The sequence below is a fragment of the Solanum dulcamara genome, chromosome 7 (assembly GCF_947179165.1).
Source record: "Solanum dulcamara chromosome 7, daSolDulc1.2, whole genome shotgun sequence".
Classification (NCBI taxonomy): domain Eukaryota; kingdom Viridiplantae; phylum Streptophyta; class Magnoliopsida; order Solanales; family Solanaceae; genus Solanum; species Solanum dulcamara.
The window spans coordinates 15,245,883-15,267,154 of NC_077243.1; the positions used below are offsets into that span (position 1 = coordinate 15,245,883).

The 21,272-nt window shown below is 33.0% G+C and overlaps 1 protein-coding gene across 3 annotated transcripts; it reads left to right on the top strand.

Annotated features, from left to right (window-relative positions):
• Positions 1-9,342: 9,342 nt before the first annotated feature.
• On the top strand, positions 9,343-17,764 carry LOC129894310 (CDPK-related kinase 3-like). 3 transcript variants are annotated; one of them, XM_055969939.1, is made up of 12 exons: positions 9,343-9,367; positions 9,532-10,213; positions 11,093-11,223; positions 11,732-11,773; positions 11,849-11,957; positions 12,065-12,143; positions 13,832-14,128; positions 15,567-15,676; positions 15,779-15,883; positions 16,007-16,069; positions 16,945-17,112; positions 17,193-17,764. In XM_055969939.1, the coding sequence occupies exons 2-12, from the start codon at positions 9,662-9,664 to the stop codon at positions 17,331-17,333; spliced, it is 1,797 nt and encodes a 598-aa protein (XP_055825914.1). In that variant the 5' UTR covers positions 9,343-9,367; positions 9,532-9,661; the 3' UTR covers positions 17,334-17,764. The 3 variants fall into 3 exon arrangements, with proteins under 3 accessions (XP_055825914.1, XP_055825913.1, XP_055825915.1); XM_055969938.1 differs by lacking the exon at positions 9,343-9,367 and having other exon boundaries at positions 9,463-10,213; XM_055969940.1 differs by lacking the exon at positions 9,343-9,367 and having other exon boundaries at positions 10,107-10,220.
• Positions 17,765-21,272: the final 3,508 nt, after the last annotated feature.

A 21,272-nucleotide genomic window follows, 5' to 3' on the forward strand; every position in this document is an offset into this window, starting at 1 on the left:
TAATATGAGAGAATTCGTATATTTCTTTATATATCTTTTTGCATTGCAAAGAATAGTCCTTTTATAGCCATAAAATAAGAACAACTTGCCTACAACTTTCCTAGTAGGTCCTACTTAAATGGAAATCCATTACATATCATTTCATAACATTTCCTTTTGGATGTTCATGTACAAAAGAAAAATTCTAGTGAAAGAACAAATGTCCTGAACAATCATAGATATTGTGGCTTGTTAAAACCTTACTAGAAAAAATTAGTGAAAAAAACCTAGTGAAAAAAAAAAGTACACACATCTGACAATACGCCTTGAATGTTGCCTCATTAAAAACCTTACCAAGAAAACTCAGTGAGACAAAACCATGATTAAGGGAAAAAGAGTACGACGCGTATTTTACTCTCATAATGAAACTTAATTTGATATTTTGGAGATGACGCATTATAATTTTATATCTTAGCTTCTCAAAAGCTGATGTTGGTAATGTCTTTATGAATAAATCTGCAAGATTATCACTTGAACGAACTTGTTGTACATCAATATCACCATTCTTCTGAAGATCATGTGTGAAGAATAATTTTGGTGAAATATATTTCGTTCTGTCTCTTTTTATGAAGCCACTTTTCAATTGAGATATATACGCAGCATTGTCTTCGAATATAACTATGGGTACTTTAACATCATTTTCCAAGCCGCATCTTTCTTTGATGAACTGTATCATCGATCTAAACCACACACATTCTCTACTTGCTTCGTGAATTGTTGTTATTTCAGCATGATTTGAAGAAGTTGCAATAATAGACTACTTTGTAGATCGCGATGATACAACAGTTCATCCGTATGTAAATAGATAGCCTGTTTGAGATCGAACTCTATGTGAGTCTAATAAATAACTTGCATCTGCATAACCAATAAGGTCTGCACAACATTTGTTAATATAAAACAAACCTATATCAATAGTACCTTTTAGATATCGCAAAATATGTTTGATACCGTTCAAATGCATTCGCATTGGGGATGAACTATACCTTGCCAGCAAATTAACAAAAAAAATTATATCAAGTCTGGTTGCGTTAGCAAGATACATAAGTGCATCAATAGCACTGAGATATGGTATTTCAGGATCAAGAAGTTCTTCATTCTCTTCTGGAGGTCGAAACAGATCTTTATCCACTTCAAGTGATCGAACAACCATTAAAGTACTTAATGGATGTGCTTTGTCTATATAAAATCTTTTTAAGATTTTTTCAGTGTAGGCAGATTAGTGGACAAAGACCCCATCTGCTAAATATTCAATTTGCAGACCCAGACAAAGTTTTATCTTTTCAAGGTCTTCCATTTCAAATTCTTTTTTAAAATATTCAATCTTCTTTTGGACCTCTTCAGGAGTTCCAATGAGATTTATGTCATCAACATAAACAACGAGTATAACAAACTCTGATTTTCTTTTTTTAATAAAAACACGTGGATAAATGACATCATTTATATAACCTTTATTTATCAATGACTCACTAAGATGATTATACCACATACGCCCTAATTGTTTCACACCATATAATGATCTTTTCAATTTAATTGAGTACATCTCCCGAAACTTAGTACATGCTTAAGGCAATTTTAATCCTTCTGAAGTTTTCATGTAAATTTCATTATCAAGTGAATCATAAAGGTAAGTTGTAACTACATCCATTAGATGTATTTCAAGATTTTTATGTACAGCTAAACTGATGAGATATCGAAAAGTTATTCCATCCATAACAGGTGAATATGTTTCTTCTTAGTTGACCCCGGGTCTTTGAGAGAATCCTTGTGCAATAAGGCGTGCCTTGTATCTTATAATTTCATTTCTCTCATTTAGTTTTCACACAAAAACCCATTTATAGCCAACTGATTTTACACCTTCAGGGGTTTGGACTACATGTCCAAAAACCTCACATTTAGCAAGTGAGTTTAATTCTGATTGAATTGTCTTTTGCCATTTTGGCCAATCACATCTACGTCAACATTCTTCGATGGATTTAGGCTTAAGACTTTCACTATCTTGCATGAGGTTAAATGTAACATTATATGCAAAAATATTATCCACCGTAATTTTTGATCGATCTAAATTTATCTCACCACCGGTAGAACTTGTTGAAAGTTCTTCATTCACTTGAGTCTCAGGTTCACTGATTTCTTCAAGAATATTAGGATTACTCAAATCTTGACCTTCTTCAAGATGTTCTTGTGTAGTATCATCTTTATTATTCCTCACGCTTCTCTTTCTAGGATTTTCTAGTGGTCTACCACGCTTTAGATATGTTTGGGATTGAGAAGCTATGATACCAGTAGATGGTCCTTTTGGGACATCAATTCGGATAGACACAGAGATATATGACTTAGTTATCCGTTTTAAATCAGTAAATGCATCTGGCATTTGATTTGCTATTTTCTGTAAGTGGGTGATCTTCTGGACCTCCTGCTCACATGTGCAGTTACATGGATCAAAATGAGATAGTGATGAAACTTTCCACACAATTTCTCTTGCGAGTTCCTTTTTCTCTCCTCCTAATGGCAGAAAAGTTGTTTCATCAAACCGATAATCTGCAAATCGAGCGGTGAATAAGTCTCCTGTCAACGGTTCAAGGCAGCGAATTATGAAGGGTGAGCCAAACTCAACATATATGTCCAGCCTTCGTTGAGGGCCCATCTTTGTACATTGTGGTGGTGCTACAGGAACGTATACCGCATAATCAAAATTTCGTAGATGGGTTATATTTGTCTCGTGACCAAATACTAATTATGACAGAGAGTATTTATTATAATGTGTCGGTCTGAGATGTACAAGTGTTGCCGCATGTAAGATAGCATGACTCAAAACAGTAATTGACAATTTAATTTTCATTAGTAGAGGTCTGACTATCAATTGTAGGCGCTTAATAAATGAATCTGCAAGGCCATTTTGAGTATGAATATAAGCCATATGATGTTCAATTTTTATCCCAACTGATAAACACTAATCATCAAAAGTTTGGAATGTAAATTCTCCAGCATTATCGAGGTAAATGACCTTAATTGGATAATTTGAGAATTGCGCCCTTAATCTTATTATTTGTGCTAACAACTTCTCAAACGCTAGGTTGCGAGATCATAAGAGGCATGCATGAGATCATCTAGACGATGCATCTATTATGGACCATAAAATATCTAAACAATCCACTAGGTAAATGAATAGGTCCACATATATATCCATGTATTCGCTCTAAAAATTCAGGAGATTCGATGGCAACCTTCATGATCGATGGTGTGGCAATTAATTTGCCTTGATAACAAGCAGCACATGGAAATTCATCATTTGTAAGAATCTCATGGTTCTTTAATGGATGTCCAGTTGAATTTTCAAGGATTCGTCTCATCATTATTGATCTAGGATGACCTATTCGATCATGCCATAACACAAATTTATTTAAATTAGTAAACTTTTGGTTTACGATCATATGTGCTTCAATTGCACTAATTTTTGCATAATATAGGTCAGGCGACAAAGTGCACTAATTTTTCCAAAATATATTTCTGGCTTGAGATACTTTTGGTTATACCAAGGTATTCAATATTCATTTCATTTAATGTCTCAACATGATATCCAATCCTTCAGATATCTTTAAAACTTAACAAGTTTCTTGGAGATTTAGAAGAGAATAGTGCATCGTCTATAACAATCTTTGTTTCCTTAGGCAGAAATATAGTAGTTTTTCTAGAACCTTCAATCATTTTTGAATTACTAGAAATTGTAGTAACATTTGCTTATCTTCTAAGCAAGTTGGAAAAATATTTATCGTCTTTAAAAATAGCATGAGTTGTTTTACTATCAATTACACAAATATCCTCGTGATTGATCATTGATCCAAATAAAATTTGGAGCATATCCATATTTTTCTGCAAAAAAGAAATAAGGTAAATATTATAATTAAAAATAGTTCATTACACAAATTTTATTTATTTACATGGACTAGAAATATCATTTAGTATACACAAATAAAAAGGAAATTATTTAAATATTATTAGGCTTATTAATATTCATATTGTCTTCTGGAAATTAAAGAAACCAGCTACATCTAGATGCATAGACTCAATATTATATTCAGAGATAAAGTTTATCTCTGGATTATTTTATGCCCTCTTCAAGGATGCCTGATTTAGCTGAACCAGACGTTTTGATGATCGGCAATTCCGCGATCAGTGCCCCATACCTCCACGTTTATAATATATACTTTCTGAATTTTTCTTTGATAAAATTTCTGACTTTTCACTCTTTTTTTATACTGCTGATCATTTCTCGGTGTCAGCCGAGCATCATGATTATAATTTCTTCTTCGATCATGACCACGACCACAACCACGACTAGGGCCATGACCTCTTTCTCGTTGGTTATAATTTGCCTGATTCGCTTCAGGGAGTGACAAAGAACCAATAGGCCGACTATCATGATTTTTCATTAGCAGTTCGTTGTGACGTTCAGCAATCAGAAGGTGAGAAAGTAATTCTGAATATTTTTTAAAATCCTTTTTGCGGTACTGCTGTTGCAGGAGCATATTCGCGGGTGAAAATGTGGAGTATGTTTTTTCAAGTTTATCTTGCTTAGTGATTTCTTCCTCGCATAAATTTAACTGAGCTATAATTCTAAACAATACAGAATTATATTCAGTTATATTTTTATAATCCATTAATCTCAGATTTAACCAATAATGACGCGCATGTGGAAGGATGACCAACTTCAGGTGGTCATATCTTTCTTTAAGATTGTTTCAAAGTTTAATGGGATCCTTTAATGTTAAGTACTTTAATTTTAATCTCTCGTCAAGATGGCGGCGGAGAAATATTATAGCTTTGGCATGGTCTTGACTAAATGCCGTATCGTCATCTTTGATGGTGTCTGCAGACCCATCGATTCTAGATGTATATCGGCATCTAGTATCCATCATGAGTAGCCTTTTTCAGATATGTCAAAAGCAAAAATTCAAGTTTAAAAATATTAGACATTTTAAGAAAATAAAATTCTACCCCTTTTGTTATCTTCTTAAAAATAGCTCAAATTGATGAAGCTTCGTGCTGATAACGTGTTATGAAATAAAATATTATAATTAAATAAAGAAAGGAAGAGGAGAAATAGCAATAGAAGAAATATGCAGAGAGTAATGTAATATGAGATAATTCGTATCTTTCTTTATATATCTTTTTACATTGCAAAGAATTACCCTTTTATAGCCACAAAATGAAAACAACTTGCTTATGGGTTCTATTTAAATGGACATCCACTGAATATCATTTCATAACAATATTTGACATATAAATATTGCACCACCAGAAAGTCATTAAATCCCATCATGTGAATTACACCTCTACCCTCTAAATAGGTATTTTAAACATTTACATTACTAATACAACTATCCTATAAACATTACTTTTGATTTGAAAAAAGTAATACCTATATAATCTATTTTTTAATGGATAAAACATGAAAAAACAATACACGTATTAGCAAAACAAGTATAAAGTTATCTCCTTATTTTTGTATCACAATTACATTTGTTATTACATTTACAATATATATGTATATAATTCATATATTTCTAATCACTACACATTAAGCACGTGCCAAATAAATCGTAAAATTATCTAACGGTAGAAGTGTCAGTGGTTCAGTTCAATTGATTATCTTTTAAAAATTATATCATATCAACGTTTTAGTTACTTAATGATGTATAATATAGATTAAACGTTATTGAGTTTTAATCGTCTTAATTTCAGTACGATTTGATTAATTCTTATTTTTTAAATATTATCTAGAGCTATTGCAATCGATAAAATTTAATGGAATTAAATACCCCCAAATTATAATTACATAAAAATAACATTTTTGTCCATTATAATAGACTTTGAGGTGAGATTTTCATAGTATATATTTTTTACATTCAATTATATGGATTTTATTTTAAAAAATAATATTTATTTTAAAAAAGTCTATGGCCAACAACATAATAAAATACTCAAACTAGTGTTGAGTACTTGAATTGGTATAGCAACGATAATAGATTTTGAATTTAATATTTTAATTTTTTTAAACAAAATTTACTCAAGTGCTTTAATAAAAAACAATTATTTTGAAATTGCTAACAATGATATAAATACTAAAATATCAACATGCACTTTTCCACATTTATTGTGTGATAACCATTCTCATTTTTTTTAATAAAAAAATCTCATCAAGATAATTGTATCATACGTGACATGAGTCATTTTCTATTTTGAGGACCTTTGTTAACACAATTTTTTTTAGTGAACACGTGTAAACTACATTTGCAACCTGTGTTTTACAATTTGTTGTATTCTCAAAAAAAACCATTATTGATTATCTTTTTAAAGCTAAAACTTCACATTTTGGAAAAAAATAATCTTGTTCCTATTCTACCAAACACACACACACACATTGCATAAATACGCCATACATTATTTTGCTCAAAGTAATTAATTTTTACCTAAATAAAATGTGTAATTTAATTTACGAAACTAACAATATTAATTGATCATCCAGTAATTTTATAATTAAAAATGAATATTAATTATTACTGCTGGTCCGAAATGTAAAAGAGCAATTGCCAAATATATTTTCTTTTAGATATATTCTCCTCTCATATATATATTTTCACAACTTTTCAATGTTGTAGAAAAATCAAAGGTGATTTGATCATTTGTTTCAAAGATAATTTTACGCTGAAATCTCCTAATCTTGAATGTCAATTGTCGTAGGTAAAATGTGAATCGAGTTTGTTCCATCGGTTTTATTGATTTTAAAATTAAGAGAATTTCAACATTGGACTTTTTTTCTTAATAAAGAAATTACTCAAAGCAGGATCTTAACTCCCATCTACCTATATTGCAATTGGACCAGACCCACAAATTCAATTTAATTAAAGGTAAGTATAGTTAGGCAAGTAACACAAGGACTGAAATTGTAGCAAACTAAAAATTCAGCGACTAAAAATATTACTTTCTATTTCGTATTTGTTCATTATTTTTTAACGAAATCAAGCATTTTCTTCTTTCTCATTCAGAAGTCCCAGTCCCACATTCAAATTTCAACGAGTATCTCAACTTCCAAAAGAAAAAAAATAAGGGGAAGAATCAACTAGGAGAATGTTTTCAATTTTACCACGTGATTTAGGAATGAATGTTGAGCTGGGCAACCTTGAATGGCGTGAGTCACATGAAGGGAGTTTCGAGGATCTGATAAAATGCTCAAGCTAGAGGTGTAAAATGGGTGGTTTAAGTTGAATTTGAGCGGATAAAATTAAGTCGTGTTAATAAATGGATTGGGTTATTGACCCGTCAAAAGATACTCGAGCTAAAATGATTTTTTCATTAGTCAATTTAGGCTACATATTAACTCGATTTTTAATAAATTTGAAATGGATAGCTAAAATTATTTGAGCTAATAAATAAACGGATAAATTGTTCAAATTTAAACAACCTGTATTTGATTTTGTCACATCCAACTCAAGCCTTAGATTAGTTGCTCTCGTTTCAAATGAAATTTTTTATTTGAATTTCTACTATTGTGTCATGTACCACAACATAATGGATCGAGACAATAACCTAGAACTAGAAGTGTGCAATAACTAACCAATTGCAACATTAATTTATGTATGCTAAATTGAAAAAAAAGAAGAAGAAAAAAGCAAGAAAAGAAAGGCAATTCATAAACCGAAGACGAATATCTCTTTGTTTTGTATAATCATTTGATACTCAATAATCAACACTTCTGACCAAATTAATCAAAATGCGTATTTGATGATTTTTTAAGGTAATTCATAAACCAAAGACGAATATTTCTTTGTTTTGTATAATCATTTGATACTCAACAATCAACACTCCTGATCATATTAATCAAAATTCGTATTTGATAATTCTTTTTTTGAATTTAAGTATGAAAATAAAAGGTTTAGATCTGATATCTTCAAAATAAAAATTCAAAGCTTTATCGCAAAATCTCAAAACAAATCCTTCTTTTTTTCCTAGTCTTTTTCTTAACATGGAAAATTAATGAAGATTCAATATTTGGTAGTTGAATGTATAACTACTTGCAGAGTTACACTTGCTCCCAATAATTGTAATTGTCTAATTTAGTTTGGCACTGGAGATTAAAAAACAATAAGTACAACAATAGTATAACTTTGACTCACCCACATAGTTTTTTGGTAGTTGACTAGTATTTATTATACTTTGCTATTCTCAAATTTCACACAATATTTTCTTTAGAGTATGTTGTCTAATTTACTTGATATACCTACCCTCCCAACCCAATCTATATATTTATTAAGTGCTAGTTAATTTTGGGGGTTATAAATCTATAAGCATTTAGGCATCGTTTGATACGTGGAATACAAATAATAACTTTAAGATAAAATTTAGAAGGAATTTTATGCCATATTTGATTTGAGATTAACTAATTTCAGGATTATTTTGAGGTATTAGAGGATCTTGAAGATTACTCTCATTTTTAAAATTTCTTTGAGATATTAAAGTAGTATGGTTTGAATTGCTTATGCTAATTAATCATGATTTTCTACCACATTCGTTTTATAAGCCTAATTTAACACTATTAGGGCACGTTGGGTTGTGAATAAGTTATTTCTAGATTATTTATCCCGATATTATTATTTCATTCTTAATATGAAATAAAAATAATACTACAATCGATTATCCCGCGATTGTATCCATATTAAACACGAAATAAGCTCATTCTACTGTTAATTCCGCAATTAATTATCTCTTATCCTTTAAACCAAACGAGACTTTAGGTTAACATATCATGAAATTTAAAAATTAGTTAAGACGTAACGTATTAAAAGGAAAATGGGTTATTTCTTAATTAAATATCTGATAAATTTGAACACTCCAAACTTATTAACATGATCAAAATTATTGAAAGTTTAAAACAGGATATTCAAAGATATTATGCATAATGTGAAAACCTATGTTTAATTTAGATTAATTAACATCCCAAACAAATGTGTTAATGTGAAAGGTCCAACAAGAAGACAAGTTGGCAATGTGTTTCACAGGTTTTAACTTAACTTTTTATTCTTTCTAACTTGCGAAATACGGCGTTTTGAAAGATACACACTGTGTGGAATAGTACACGAACAAGGAAGTCTGAAAGAGGCGATTTTATCAAAGAAAAAAACTTGTCGGGCCGTTCAATACCTAAGCTGTTACTTTTTGTCCTTCATTTGCAATTTTCTGTGTTCATTTTAATCAGATTTTGTTGTGTTTAACAGTATAATTAGAAGTGATTAGGAGCTAATAAAGGTTTTGAGATTTCTGACGTGTTGACGTAAGATTTTTTTCTGATCCAAAAATGTCTTTAATGTCAACAATAACTACAGTCTTCACCCTATTTTTTTTCTTTTTGATTTGATTTATTCTTCTTCTTCTTTTAATACTTTGAAATTTACAAAATCCTAGATTATTAATTTATACTCTGTTTTCTGGGCACAGATTTTTCATTTTTTATTTTAGACGCGTTTCTGATTCTCTCTGGCCGGTGTTTGGTTTTCAATTTTTGATTTTGTTGACCGTCACATGAGTGGACTTTGACTGGCCGTGATCGGAATATTTCTTGCCGTCGATGGGACAGTGTTGCAGTAAGGGTGTTTCCGGCGATAAGGGCGGTAGCGTCGTTGCCGTCGGTGATGGAAACTCTGCCGTATCTACCAACAACCGCCCTAAACCACCACCTTCACCGGTACGTCAATCAGTTGGGAATGGCACGAATTACACTAACAACAGTACGCCAGCTCACTCATTTACCACCAGTCCGTTTCAGAGCCCGTATCCTGCCGGAATAGCTCCGTCTCCATCTCCGGTCGGAACGCCGAGGAGGAAATTCAAGTGGCCATTTCCACCACCGTCGCCGGCAAAACCCATATTATCAGCGATCCTGAAGCGACAGGGAGGGACGTCAGTGCAGCCGAAAGAGGGGCCAATACCGGAAGATGAAGGTGGTGAAGGTGAGAGACAGCTTGATAAAAGCTTCGGCTATGCAAAGAATTTGACATCAAAGTATGAGTTGGGAAAGGAGGTGGGTCGAGGGCATTTCGGCCATACTTGTTGGGCTAAAGGTAAAAAAGGCGAACTGAAAAATCAGCCAGTGGCTGTGAAGATCATTTCCAAAGCTAAGGTGTGTGGTATGTGTATGCATTTGCTGCTATTTTTCACTCATTTCTGATCTTATCAGCCTATCAGGGTGCAGCATCACCCAGTGTTCCCAGAGAAGCTATATAATTCAGATTAAATCCATAAGATCTGTGCTAAGATCATAGCTAGCTATAAAATGTAGGTGGAAGTCTTCTGTAGGTTCGGTGTTTTCCCTTTTTGGAATTTAAGAATTTTGTCCTGACAATGTAAAACAGTGGCTATGTATGTCTATGGGATGATATTTCCTTTATTGTAGCGAAAAAATGCATGTTGTAGAATACATGTTAATAGAACTCTAAGAGCAATGAAATGTTTCAAGTCAATGTGACCTATAAGACTAGATTAGTAATGGTGTAAGGCAGTTAATAGAAACTTAGAAGCTATAGCTATTCTACAAGGTGACTGATGGTTTGCTGTGTATAATGTATATGCATACATATCTTTGAATTCTCTGTTGATGTTAAAACTAGTGCACCAGACTTGATGGCATATTAAGACAACTAACCAGGGCCTCATTTGTCTCTGTCAATATTGGTTTTCCATTTAGTCTGACTTATATATGAAATTCTGTAATCAGAGACATTAGATGAAGCAGTTGGATGCTTGTCAGATACATCCATAAACATTTTATTCAATTCTGCTGATCCTTAACACTTTATGGTGTGTTTTTTAACATATATATAAAGATGGACATTCATTATGGTAGGAGAGATTGTAATTCAAATCTGTGCCACCCCCTTCTCCGTAAAGTGGGATTACCTTTGCATTGTGTGAATACTACCTTTTCTGGCAATGACATGGTACATAGGTGTTAAGTTTAACTTGGGAGTAGGCTGTTGACGGGATGAATGTTGTTTGGCAGATGACAACCGCAATATCTATCGAAGATGTTCGCAGGGAGGTGAAGATATTGAAAGCCTTATCTGGCCATCAGAATCTTGTCAAGTTTTATGATGCATTTGAGGATGCCAACAATGTCTACATAGTAATGGAGTATGTATTTCCTTCTCTTCAATTTCTTCTTACTTCACATATGCTGGTTTCCCTAGAGATGCTTTCAATTATTGTCAGAAACTATTCTTTACACAAATTTTATGCTTTGATAAGGTACCTCTCTATTTTATCAAGAATCTTCATTTCCAAACTTTTTCCCTTTGATAGCCTCCAGTTTGTTGGTATGATTGTTTGAAATGGCTTTTAAGATAATTCTTATCATGTTGGTACGCTTTCAAATAGGTCACTCTTGACAGAAGTCTTTTTAGTTTGTCAAAGATTTGTATGTCAGTGTAGGAGTAAGTTTTAGACTTGGATGATCTCTAATGTTAGAGAACTTTAAATTCTCTTAAAGAGAAACTTTTATTAGAATTAAAGGGGAACTAATGGCGCGGAATGCATATTGAGTATTCGTTGGTTAGGATGTGGTTGTTGCTGTCGCTTTAACTTAATTATAAAGTGAGTTGTCTACTTCTTATTTTTCTTCCAATGCTTTCTTTCATTATAGGTTATGTGAAGGTGGGGAACTATTGGACAGGATTTTATCAAGGTAATTTTTGCTATTTCGATGTTAATCATAATATAAAAAGTTAAATTTAAAATGCCTTTCTCTTTTCCTTCCCAGAGGTGGGAGATACACAGAGGAGGATGCCAAAAGTATTGTGGTTCAAATACTAAATGTTGTCGCCTTTTGTCATCTTCAAGGTGTGGTACACCGCGATCTGAAGCCAGAGGTACTACACCTCACTAAGAATGTTCACGAATGTGAATCACATTTTAGGGAGATTTTCTCCGTTTATTCCACTGATCTAACTGCTTCTGTTATTTGATTTACTTGTAGAACTTTCTTTTTGCAAAGAAAGATGAGGATTCACCAATGAAGGTTATTGATTTTGGTCTGTCAGATTTCATTAGACCAGGTAATGATTGCATTTGGATAAAAAATACAATTTAGATTTTATTTTTACCTTTTGGTTGATTTATCACCTGTCATTTAATGACCACCGATGCAATGGCTTCTTGAAAATGTACATAATCTGCAAATAATCCCTTTGAGTTTTAAGTTCTGACTTCCTGTCCCACTTCTGTTTATCGAATTTTATGATAAGGTGGGGCCTACCATATTTCAAAAGGTCTTTGTTAGGATGCTTCGCATCTTTGAAAATAGTCGCTTTTTCGTCATGTGACAAATTTAAAAGATGCAGGTGTGATTACTTGGGTCAGTTTTGTAATTGTAGGTAAATATTATAATATACTACTCCCTCCGTTTCAAGTTGTTTGTCCTATTTTGACTTGACACGGAGTTTAAGAAAGTAAAAAAGACTTTTGAATCTTGTGGTCTTAAATTAAAGATATGTCAAATATACCAAAATGCCTTTTAATCTTATGGTCTTAAACATGCAACGTGAAAAGTTGAAATTAAAGAGTTGCTAAAAGAAAAAGATAGAAACAGACTAAAAAGGAAAGTAGGACAAACAAATTGAAATGGAGGGAGTAGTTGAACTATGGAACTAAGTTTCTTGGACTCTCCAAAATGTTGCCGCATCTGTTTCAAAAATACACTATATCCGACACGCACTCGTCGACATTTTTGAAGAGTCTAAGCAACATAACTGTGGAACACACTGCAGAAAGTAATCAGTAGAAACCTAATCATAATTAGGAAAGCAATTTTTATCTAAAAGTTAACAAATTTCCACAGTTGGACCTGGTTGTTTCTTTAAGAGATATCAAGTAAAGCAGTTTAAGCTTCTTAATCTTAATAGGCAAAGACTCACTTTTGTATAGTCTTAGGTTGTAGTGCTGTTTGTGGAGTTCTTGTCATTGTTCCACATTTTATATAAAGGACATAGATCTTTAAGATAAGACCCAGCAACCTTTACTTACATATTTGGCACAAGAGGTCCCTATCAAAAAATATTTGGCACAAGAGTTGAGCCAAATTACATGGTATAGCACCAAGCTTTCGGTGTAAGGTGATAGCTTAGTGGGAAGTAAGACTTTCAGCTAGAAAGTCCAGCTGTGAATTTCGTTTTCGCTTTCCCAAAATGAGTCCCCAAACTATCATTTAAAACACTAGTTGTATAAATATTGGTTGTCTAGAAATGAAAAGCGGCGGAGTTGATACCTCTCGTTTCCGCAGATGTTCAGTTGCTATAAGTAAATCGAAATATCAACATGATTCTCTTTCTCTTTCCTTTATGGTGATTTTTATCTCCTTGGACAACAAGTCAGCTGTTTAACAAATCGAATTTAGGAAATGCCAAGATAAGTGGATTAGGTGTGATTTGAGAAGTTCTGGTGTTATAGGGAATGCAACTTTTCATTATTATCACATATCACAGTCAGTCACTAATTATTCTTTGCTAAGCCAGGTCTAATACTCCATTTCAATTAAGTTTCATCTCGGTGATAAGGATGTGAAATACTTTATTTTGTTATTTCATTTTAATCGGCACTCCTTATTTATGGTGGTTTTTGCTTATGAAATTTTCTCTGCAGTGTATGTTCATTTACTTGTTGTATCATGTATGAGATTACCTATCCTTGTTGATTTGGTATAACACTGCCTTTAAGATGTAAACAATCATCTCTTCTGCTTTTGCAGATCAACGTCTTAATGATATTGTTGGCAGTGCATATTATGTTGCACCTGAAGTACTTCATAGGTCCTATAGCATTGAAGCAGATATGTGGAGTATTGGTGTGATAACTTATATCTTGTTATGTGGAAGTAGACCTTTCTGGGCACGTACAGAGTCCGGTATTTTCCGTTCCGTGTTACGAGCTGATCCTAATTTTGAGGACTCGCCTTGGCCTGCAGTGTCGGCAGAGGCCAGAGATTTTGTGAAAAGGCTTTTGAATAAAGACCATAGGAAGAGAATGACTGCTTCTCAAGCACTGAGTAAGTTGTTTATGTTCAATTTATCAGCTTTATAACAAAAATGTTCCATTTATCAAGGCCAACACATAGACAGCCCCTCAAACTCAGCACAAAATGTCATTTAGACACCTCTTCTTTAGTCATGACCAGTTGAATACTTCTAATTGACTAAAATGTCTCGTAAATACAAAATGCTGATGTGGCAGACATGCCATGTGACACTCAGTTTTGAGCGTGTAAACATGCCTCTTTTCTGCTAATTTTCTCATTCTCTTCTAAAAAAGCCCCAGTCGTCAGAGATCACCATAGCAATCGCCCTTTCACTCTCTTCAATTTTCTCACCCTTCCTCTCAACCAGTCACCCCCTGAACATATCCTCTTCTTCCTTGCACGAACCACAGAGCAGGGTTTCAGCTCATAACAAAAAAAATTCGGGTCTCAATGTACGGATTAAAAATGAAGTTAACTAGAAGCTTCTAAAAGGCTGAGAGACAACTTATTTGGCAGTCCCCCCATTGAACCCTATGGCCTTGGCTGCAGAATCTGTAGAAACTTCCTCACCATCGATCTCGAAGACGTTCTATCACCACCATCATCGACTGTCTTAGCTCATCAATAACAGCATCCAACCCTGAAGCTTGCCATCAACGAGCAGTCCTCTTTTCATCAGTTCAAATGTTGGTGGTTTCCTGAACACTTTCTTGAGCTTTCACCATTGATTTTTTCAATTATTCTTCTCTCTTTGTTTCTGATTTTAGCCGCTTTATTTTTTCCCCTTGTTCTACTGATAACTCTCGTCCTATTGAGTAGTAGTTGGAAAGACCATAGAAGGTACAAAATCAGCCACCCCAAAGAAATGTTGTTTCTAAAGAATTGGACCATGGTGGAGAAGCAAGATGAAATGCATCTACAGTTGTTGCCTTAAAATTTTCTTGATAGTACCGTTGGTAATGACCCAAACTTGTGCCACCAAGCTTCTTCTATTTTCTGAAGGGATTAAAAGGATTATGAAGAGAAAAGTACTGTTTTTGAGAAGACGAGGAAAGGAGGGGAGGAACTGAAGATTAAATATTCATATTTTTCTGTTTGGGTATTATGGGATAACATGGTTTGTTAGAATGACATGTGTCTTTATTTTATTGCTCGTTTGATACATCATCAGTGTGTAAAAGTCATACGTTTTGTTTTGTGAGGTTTTGTTGGCTGAAAGGTTCACAAAACACAATTCTGTCAAGTATAGGTGTCCAACTGGTCCTAGTTAGAGTTAAGGTGTCTAACTGACATTTCGTTTCAATTTTGAGGGATTATGTGTGTATTTGGCCATTTATCAATGATTTTGTGACAGGGAGATACTCCCTGCTTAGTGTCTGGATTTCTCTGGGCATGTATCAATTTCCATTAATTTTACTGTACATGCGTTTCACCCTGTGGATTTGATGGCTTTCTTTTGCATTTGCAGCTCATCCATGGTTAAGGACTGAAAATCCTTTTGTACCCTTGGACATATTGATTTTTAAATTAGTCAAGTCTTATATTCGAACATCACACTTGAAACGTGCAGCACTTAAGGTAATTCCTATACTGGTGGTTGTCAATTGCTTATTTGGAGCATTCTTTTGAAGTCTTCTATCTTGAGAGTGTAAACCATTTCAATCTATTCTTATAATGCAGGCTCTTTCAAAAGCATTGACAGAAGAAGAGTTAATATACCTCAGGGCTCAATTCAATTTATTGGAACCAAAAGCTGGTTTTGTGTCGCTCGATAATTTTAGGATGGTTGGTGGTCTTACTATATAATTTTTATTTCACAAAAAATTACAATTATTCGCGTAGTGTGTTTGAACCATCTTCCATCTATATTCCAATTCCTAATTGCATCATCATGAATTGATTGTGCAGGCACTTATGAAACAGACGACTGATGCCATGAGGGAGGCCAGAGTTCTTGACTTCATAAATTTGGTTAGACACCTATGCTATTGTAGCAACTTGTTCTGATTGTGTTTGTTTTCTCTCTGATTTCTATCATTTATGTATTGGTACATGCATTACAATAGTAACATCCTAGATATCAATTCATTCTTTTAAGTGATAATCATTGGGTTCTGGAGTGTGGGCACATGCTTATCATGTTTAATGCACTTGTCAATGATAACCTTGGACTTAGAGAGGGCATAGAAGATAACGTTGTTCTGGCAATATTTTCCTGCTTTCTGTGTCCTTGCTGGTTAAAAGTTATGTTGCTCGGACTCTCCAAAAATGTTGCCGTGCCCGTCTCGGATCCTCCAAAAATGCATAGCTTTTGGAGGGATCTGATAGACAAGAGGGAGTTGATCGGATGGTAAGCCCCCCTCACTTACCACCTGAAGGTTGTGAGTTCGAGTGACTGAGGGAGCAACAAAGACACACACCTGGTAATATTTTGGAAGATTCTGAGCAACATAGTTAAAAAGGAACTCTTTGACCAAGATGGCACTCCTCTTTGTTTCTAAATTTAAATACAATGGGATGGTTATCCTTCTATTTCTGCTTCTAGTATATTGTTTAACTCATTTTTTTCACTCTTGCTAACAAGAAATAATATAATCTTCATTCTGAAAGCTCCGCTCTGAGTAGCATTTAAGTTAAAAGGTGTCATTTTCCTATGGCATGGAGGAATAGTTAGTTGCCAAATGAAAAGATAAATCCTAACAGTTTATTGATTCCTGAGAAGCATGCGAAATTTCTTCTTTCTAGATCATAAATCCGTGAACTTGCACCCTGTATTTTTTTGTTTGAACATAACATCTTATCGCTTGTACAATTTTGAACTCATATTTTTGTTTGTTAAATTGAAGCTGGAACCATTATCTTACAAGCAAATGGAGTTTGAAGAATTCTGTGCTGCTGCAATTAACACATATCAGCTAGAGGCTCTAGAAAACTGGGAACAAATTGCTAGTGCCGCTTTCAATTATTTTGAGCAAGAAGGAAATTGTGCCATTTCTGTTGAGGAATTAGCACAGGTAGGCGAAGGGTGTACTGGCCGTGCGTGCCTTTATTTTGATCCATCTTGCTATTTTTGATGTGATATCTGTGTTTGCAGGAAATGAATTTGGGCCCTACGGCTTACACTTTTCTCAAGGATTGGATCAGACCATCTGATAGGAAATTGAGTTTCCTTGGGTATACCAAATTTTTGCATGGCGTGACAATTCGAAGTTCAAGCACAAGACATCATCGATAACATGGCTGCACAGAGCACTCAAGTTGCTCCAAAGAGAGAACAAGAGATTATAATTTCTATTCTTTTGGTTATTTTTTCTTTTGTGCAGTGATAGAAAGTGTTAAACTTATCTAGTGTCAAAGATATTCAATTTATGTTGTGAGGATTCGATCTTTATTCTTTAATACTAGCGATTTGGATTTTGGATCTGTTAAATTGCTTTTTCTGGGGAAGAAAACTTCAAGGAGCATGATGAATTGCTGTTTATCCATCTGAAGCTTAAAAAGTTCATTTCTTCTACAATTTACTAGCTAGGTAGCAGTCCTATTATTTTGGCTTAGCACATTCTGCTAGTGGTAATCAACTTACTTGAAAATTAAAGTGACTGCATGTTTGCAACTGCTGTTTGATTGTGTTGGGCTAATGTAATCCAAAGATATTCTTTGGTGATAGTGCTCGCATTCGATCAAGTCCGTATGATTTTCTTTAAAAGGTCTCATCTTGTTAAAAGATTATCTCTACATGAATTGTACGATTTTCTCTAAAAAATCTCACCCGGTTAAAAGAGTATCTCTACACCTTATATATAGATTATAGCTTTATTTTTTTTTCCAGCTATCAATATGAGTCTGTTTTGGCAAACCTAATAATCTCCATCTCAAATTAAATTTCACGACTCATAACCACAAGTTTGGGCTTTCTTTGGAGATCCACTGGTGCCACTGTGGCCTCTACAGCCTGCGATAGGCTTCTTTTTAGGAAAAATTACCCTTTTACACATATTTTAATACCATATTTACTTGTATTCCCTATTATACCAAAAAATATTCAAAATTTCTCTTTTTCCTTTAACTCTCTCTCCCTCACTCATACATCACTCTTCCTCCCTAAATCCTCGCCTAAATTCGCTCATCTTCATCAGTTTTTGAGATTTTGAATTTCTGAATACATCTATTACTCAATTTCAAGGTTCTAACTAAGGTATATTTAAGTTTTTCCATATCTGGAATCTCACTTCATCTTCATTCAATCCGATTTCTCCTAAAATTTGTATCGTTTGATTTCTTCTGTAAATCTTTGAAAAATCTTCTAAAATTGGTATCCTTTGCTTTCTTCTGTAAATCTTTCTATTTTTTAACTCATATCTTCAATGATACATATAGAATCCGTTCGTGGTCTCACACAGTTGAATAAAAATCAAGGAATTCTTGTTTCACCTGGTTCTTATTCATCTTGGGAAGGTTACGACAAGGTTACATCCAAACATCGTAACGATCCAGCAGTGATGGATAAGCTACGTGAGAAATTGAAGTCGAAAGCTCCAGTTAAACATGCACCCAAAGACCTAGACAACAAGATTGAAGGGGTTACAACACGCCTTAATCTCCCAAAGGTATGAGTTCAATTAAGTTTTTTTTAATGCCGTTTTTATGAAGGTTTTTTAATTTTGATACATATTATTTATGTATCAGATTCTCATGTATCAAGCGTTAACGCTTCTGATACATAGTTTTTTTTAAATGTCATTTTTTTCTGGAGATTTACTACTTCTGATACATCATGTTGAAGTGTCAGTTTCTATTGTATCAAGTTTTAATGATTTTGATACATCTACATTTATGTATCAGATTGTATGTATCAGATTCTCATGTATCAAATATTTTAATGCGTCTGATACATCGTATTTATGTATAAAGTTCAAGTTGTATTTAACCATTTTTCATGTCAATGCAGGGAATGAAGTACGTCATCAAGAAGATTATAACCATTTTTTTTTGTAATAGTAAACATTTTAGATGTATCTGCTGTTTTAATGTATCTGATACATTAATTGTAATGTATCAGAATCAGTAAGCAACTGAAATGTAATAATCTTTCCATATATCAATTGAAAAGATTTGTATGTTTTTTTCTCATCTATCAAACTCGAATATAAAATCAAAGTTTATGTATCATATTCTAATGTATCAAACTTGACTACCCGGGGCATCTTGATTATGTATTACAATAACATTTACCATTTTTTAATGAATCTGATACATATACTTTTGTATCACATATATGTAATAATTAAACTTCACATATATGTATCAACTACACAACTAATGTATCTATACTGATGTATCAGTATATAATTAGAACATGTTATACCTAACTGATTAATCAACAACCTGCAGGAAATAAACTTCACATATATGTATCAGAACTTATTTATCAACTGTAGAACTGATGTATCAGTATTTAATTAGCACATGTTATACCTAATTGATGAATCAACAACCCGCAAGAAATAAATTTCACATATATGTATCAGAACGTATGTATGAACTACAGAAATGATGTATCAGAACTGATGTATCAGTATTAACACAGATTATACCTAACTGATGTATCAAAAAACTGCAGGAAATAAACTTCACACATATGTATCACAACTGATGTATCAACTACAGATCTGATGTATCAGAATTGATGTATCAATATTTAATTAGCACAGTTTATACATAACTGATGTATCAAAAACCCGCAGGAAATAAAATTCACATATATATATCAGAACTTATGTATCAACTACAGAACTGATGTATCAAAACTGATGTATCAGTATTTAATTAGCACATGTTATACCTAACTGATGTATCAAAAAACTGCAGAAAATAAACTTCACACATATGTATCACAACTGATGTATCAACTACAGATTTGATGTATCAGAATTGATGTATCAGTCTCTAATTAGCATAATTTATACATAACTGATGTATCAAAAACCTGCAGTACATAATTGATGCTCTGTTTTTTGGCTTGAAACTTCATGTACATAACTGTTGCCTTTTTAACCAAATAATCTCATTAATTAGATCAGTAATTGATTTAAAGAGCCAATCATACCTTATCTCAATCTACTATTCATAAATAACTGATGTGCATTAACTATTCTACAGCTAAAGTTGATGTATCAGATATATAACTTATGTATCAGCAAAACTGAAAAAAAAAGTCGAAATCGACTTTTGTTTGGATTAATGCTCTATTTTTTCCATTGGAGATGATGCTCTGTTTTTTGGCTTGAATCTTCATGTACATAACTTTTGCTTTTTTAACCAATTAATCTCATTAGTTAGATCAATAATTCATTTAAAGAACCAATCATACCTTATCTCAATCTATTATCCATAAATAGCTGATGTGCATTAACTATTCTACAGCTAAAGTTGATGTATCAGATACATAACTTATATATCAGCAAAACTGAAAAAAAATTGAAATCGACTTTTGTTTGAATTGATGCTCTATTTTTTTCATTCGAGATGATGTTCTATTTTTTGGCTTGAATCTTCATGAACATAACCGTTGTTTTTTTTAACAAATTAATCTCATTAATTAGATCAATAATTCATTTAAAGAACCAATCATACCTTATATTAAGATACTATCCATAAATAGCTGATATGCATTAACTATTCTACAGCTAAAGATGATGTATCAGATACATAACTAATGTATCAGCAAAACTGAAAAAATAATAATTTGAAATCAACTTTGGTTTGAATTGATGCTCTATTTTTTGGCTTGAATCTTCATGTACACAACCGTTGCTTTTTTTAACCAATTAATCTCATTAATTAAATCAGTAATTGATTTAAAGAACCAATCATACCTTATATTAAGATACTATCCATAAATAGATGATCTGTATTAACTATTCTACAGCTAAAGTTGATGTATCAGTTATATAACTAATGTATCAGCAAAACTGAAAAAGGGGGAAATCGGATAATTTTTGTACGATGAGGGATGTATAGTAATTAGACTTTTCTATTATGAGATTTAGGTAAAGTTTACTTCTTTTTATGTGTATGCGTCTTTAAACTACGGGTAAATTAACCGGTAGTGGCAAAGGTAGCAAGTCATGGCCCACACCATCAGTTCACCAATTCTATACTTGTCTCACAAATC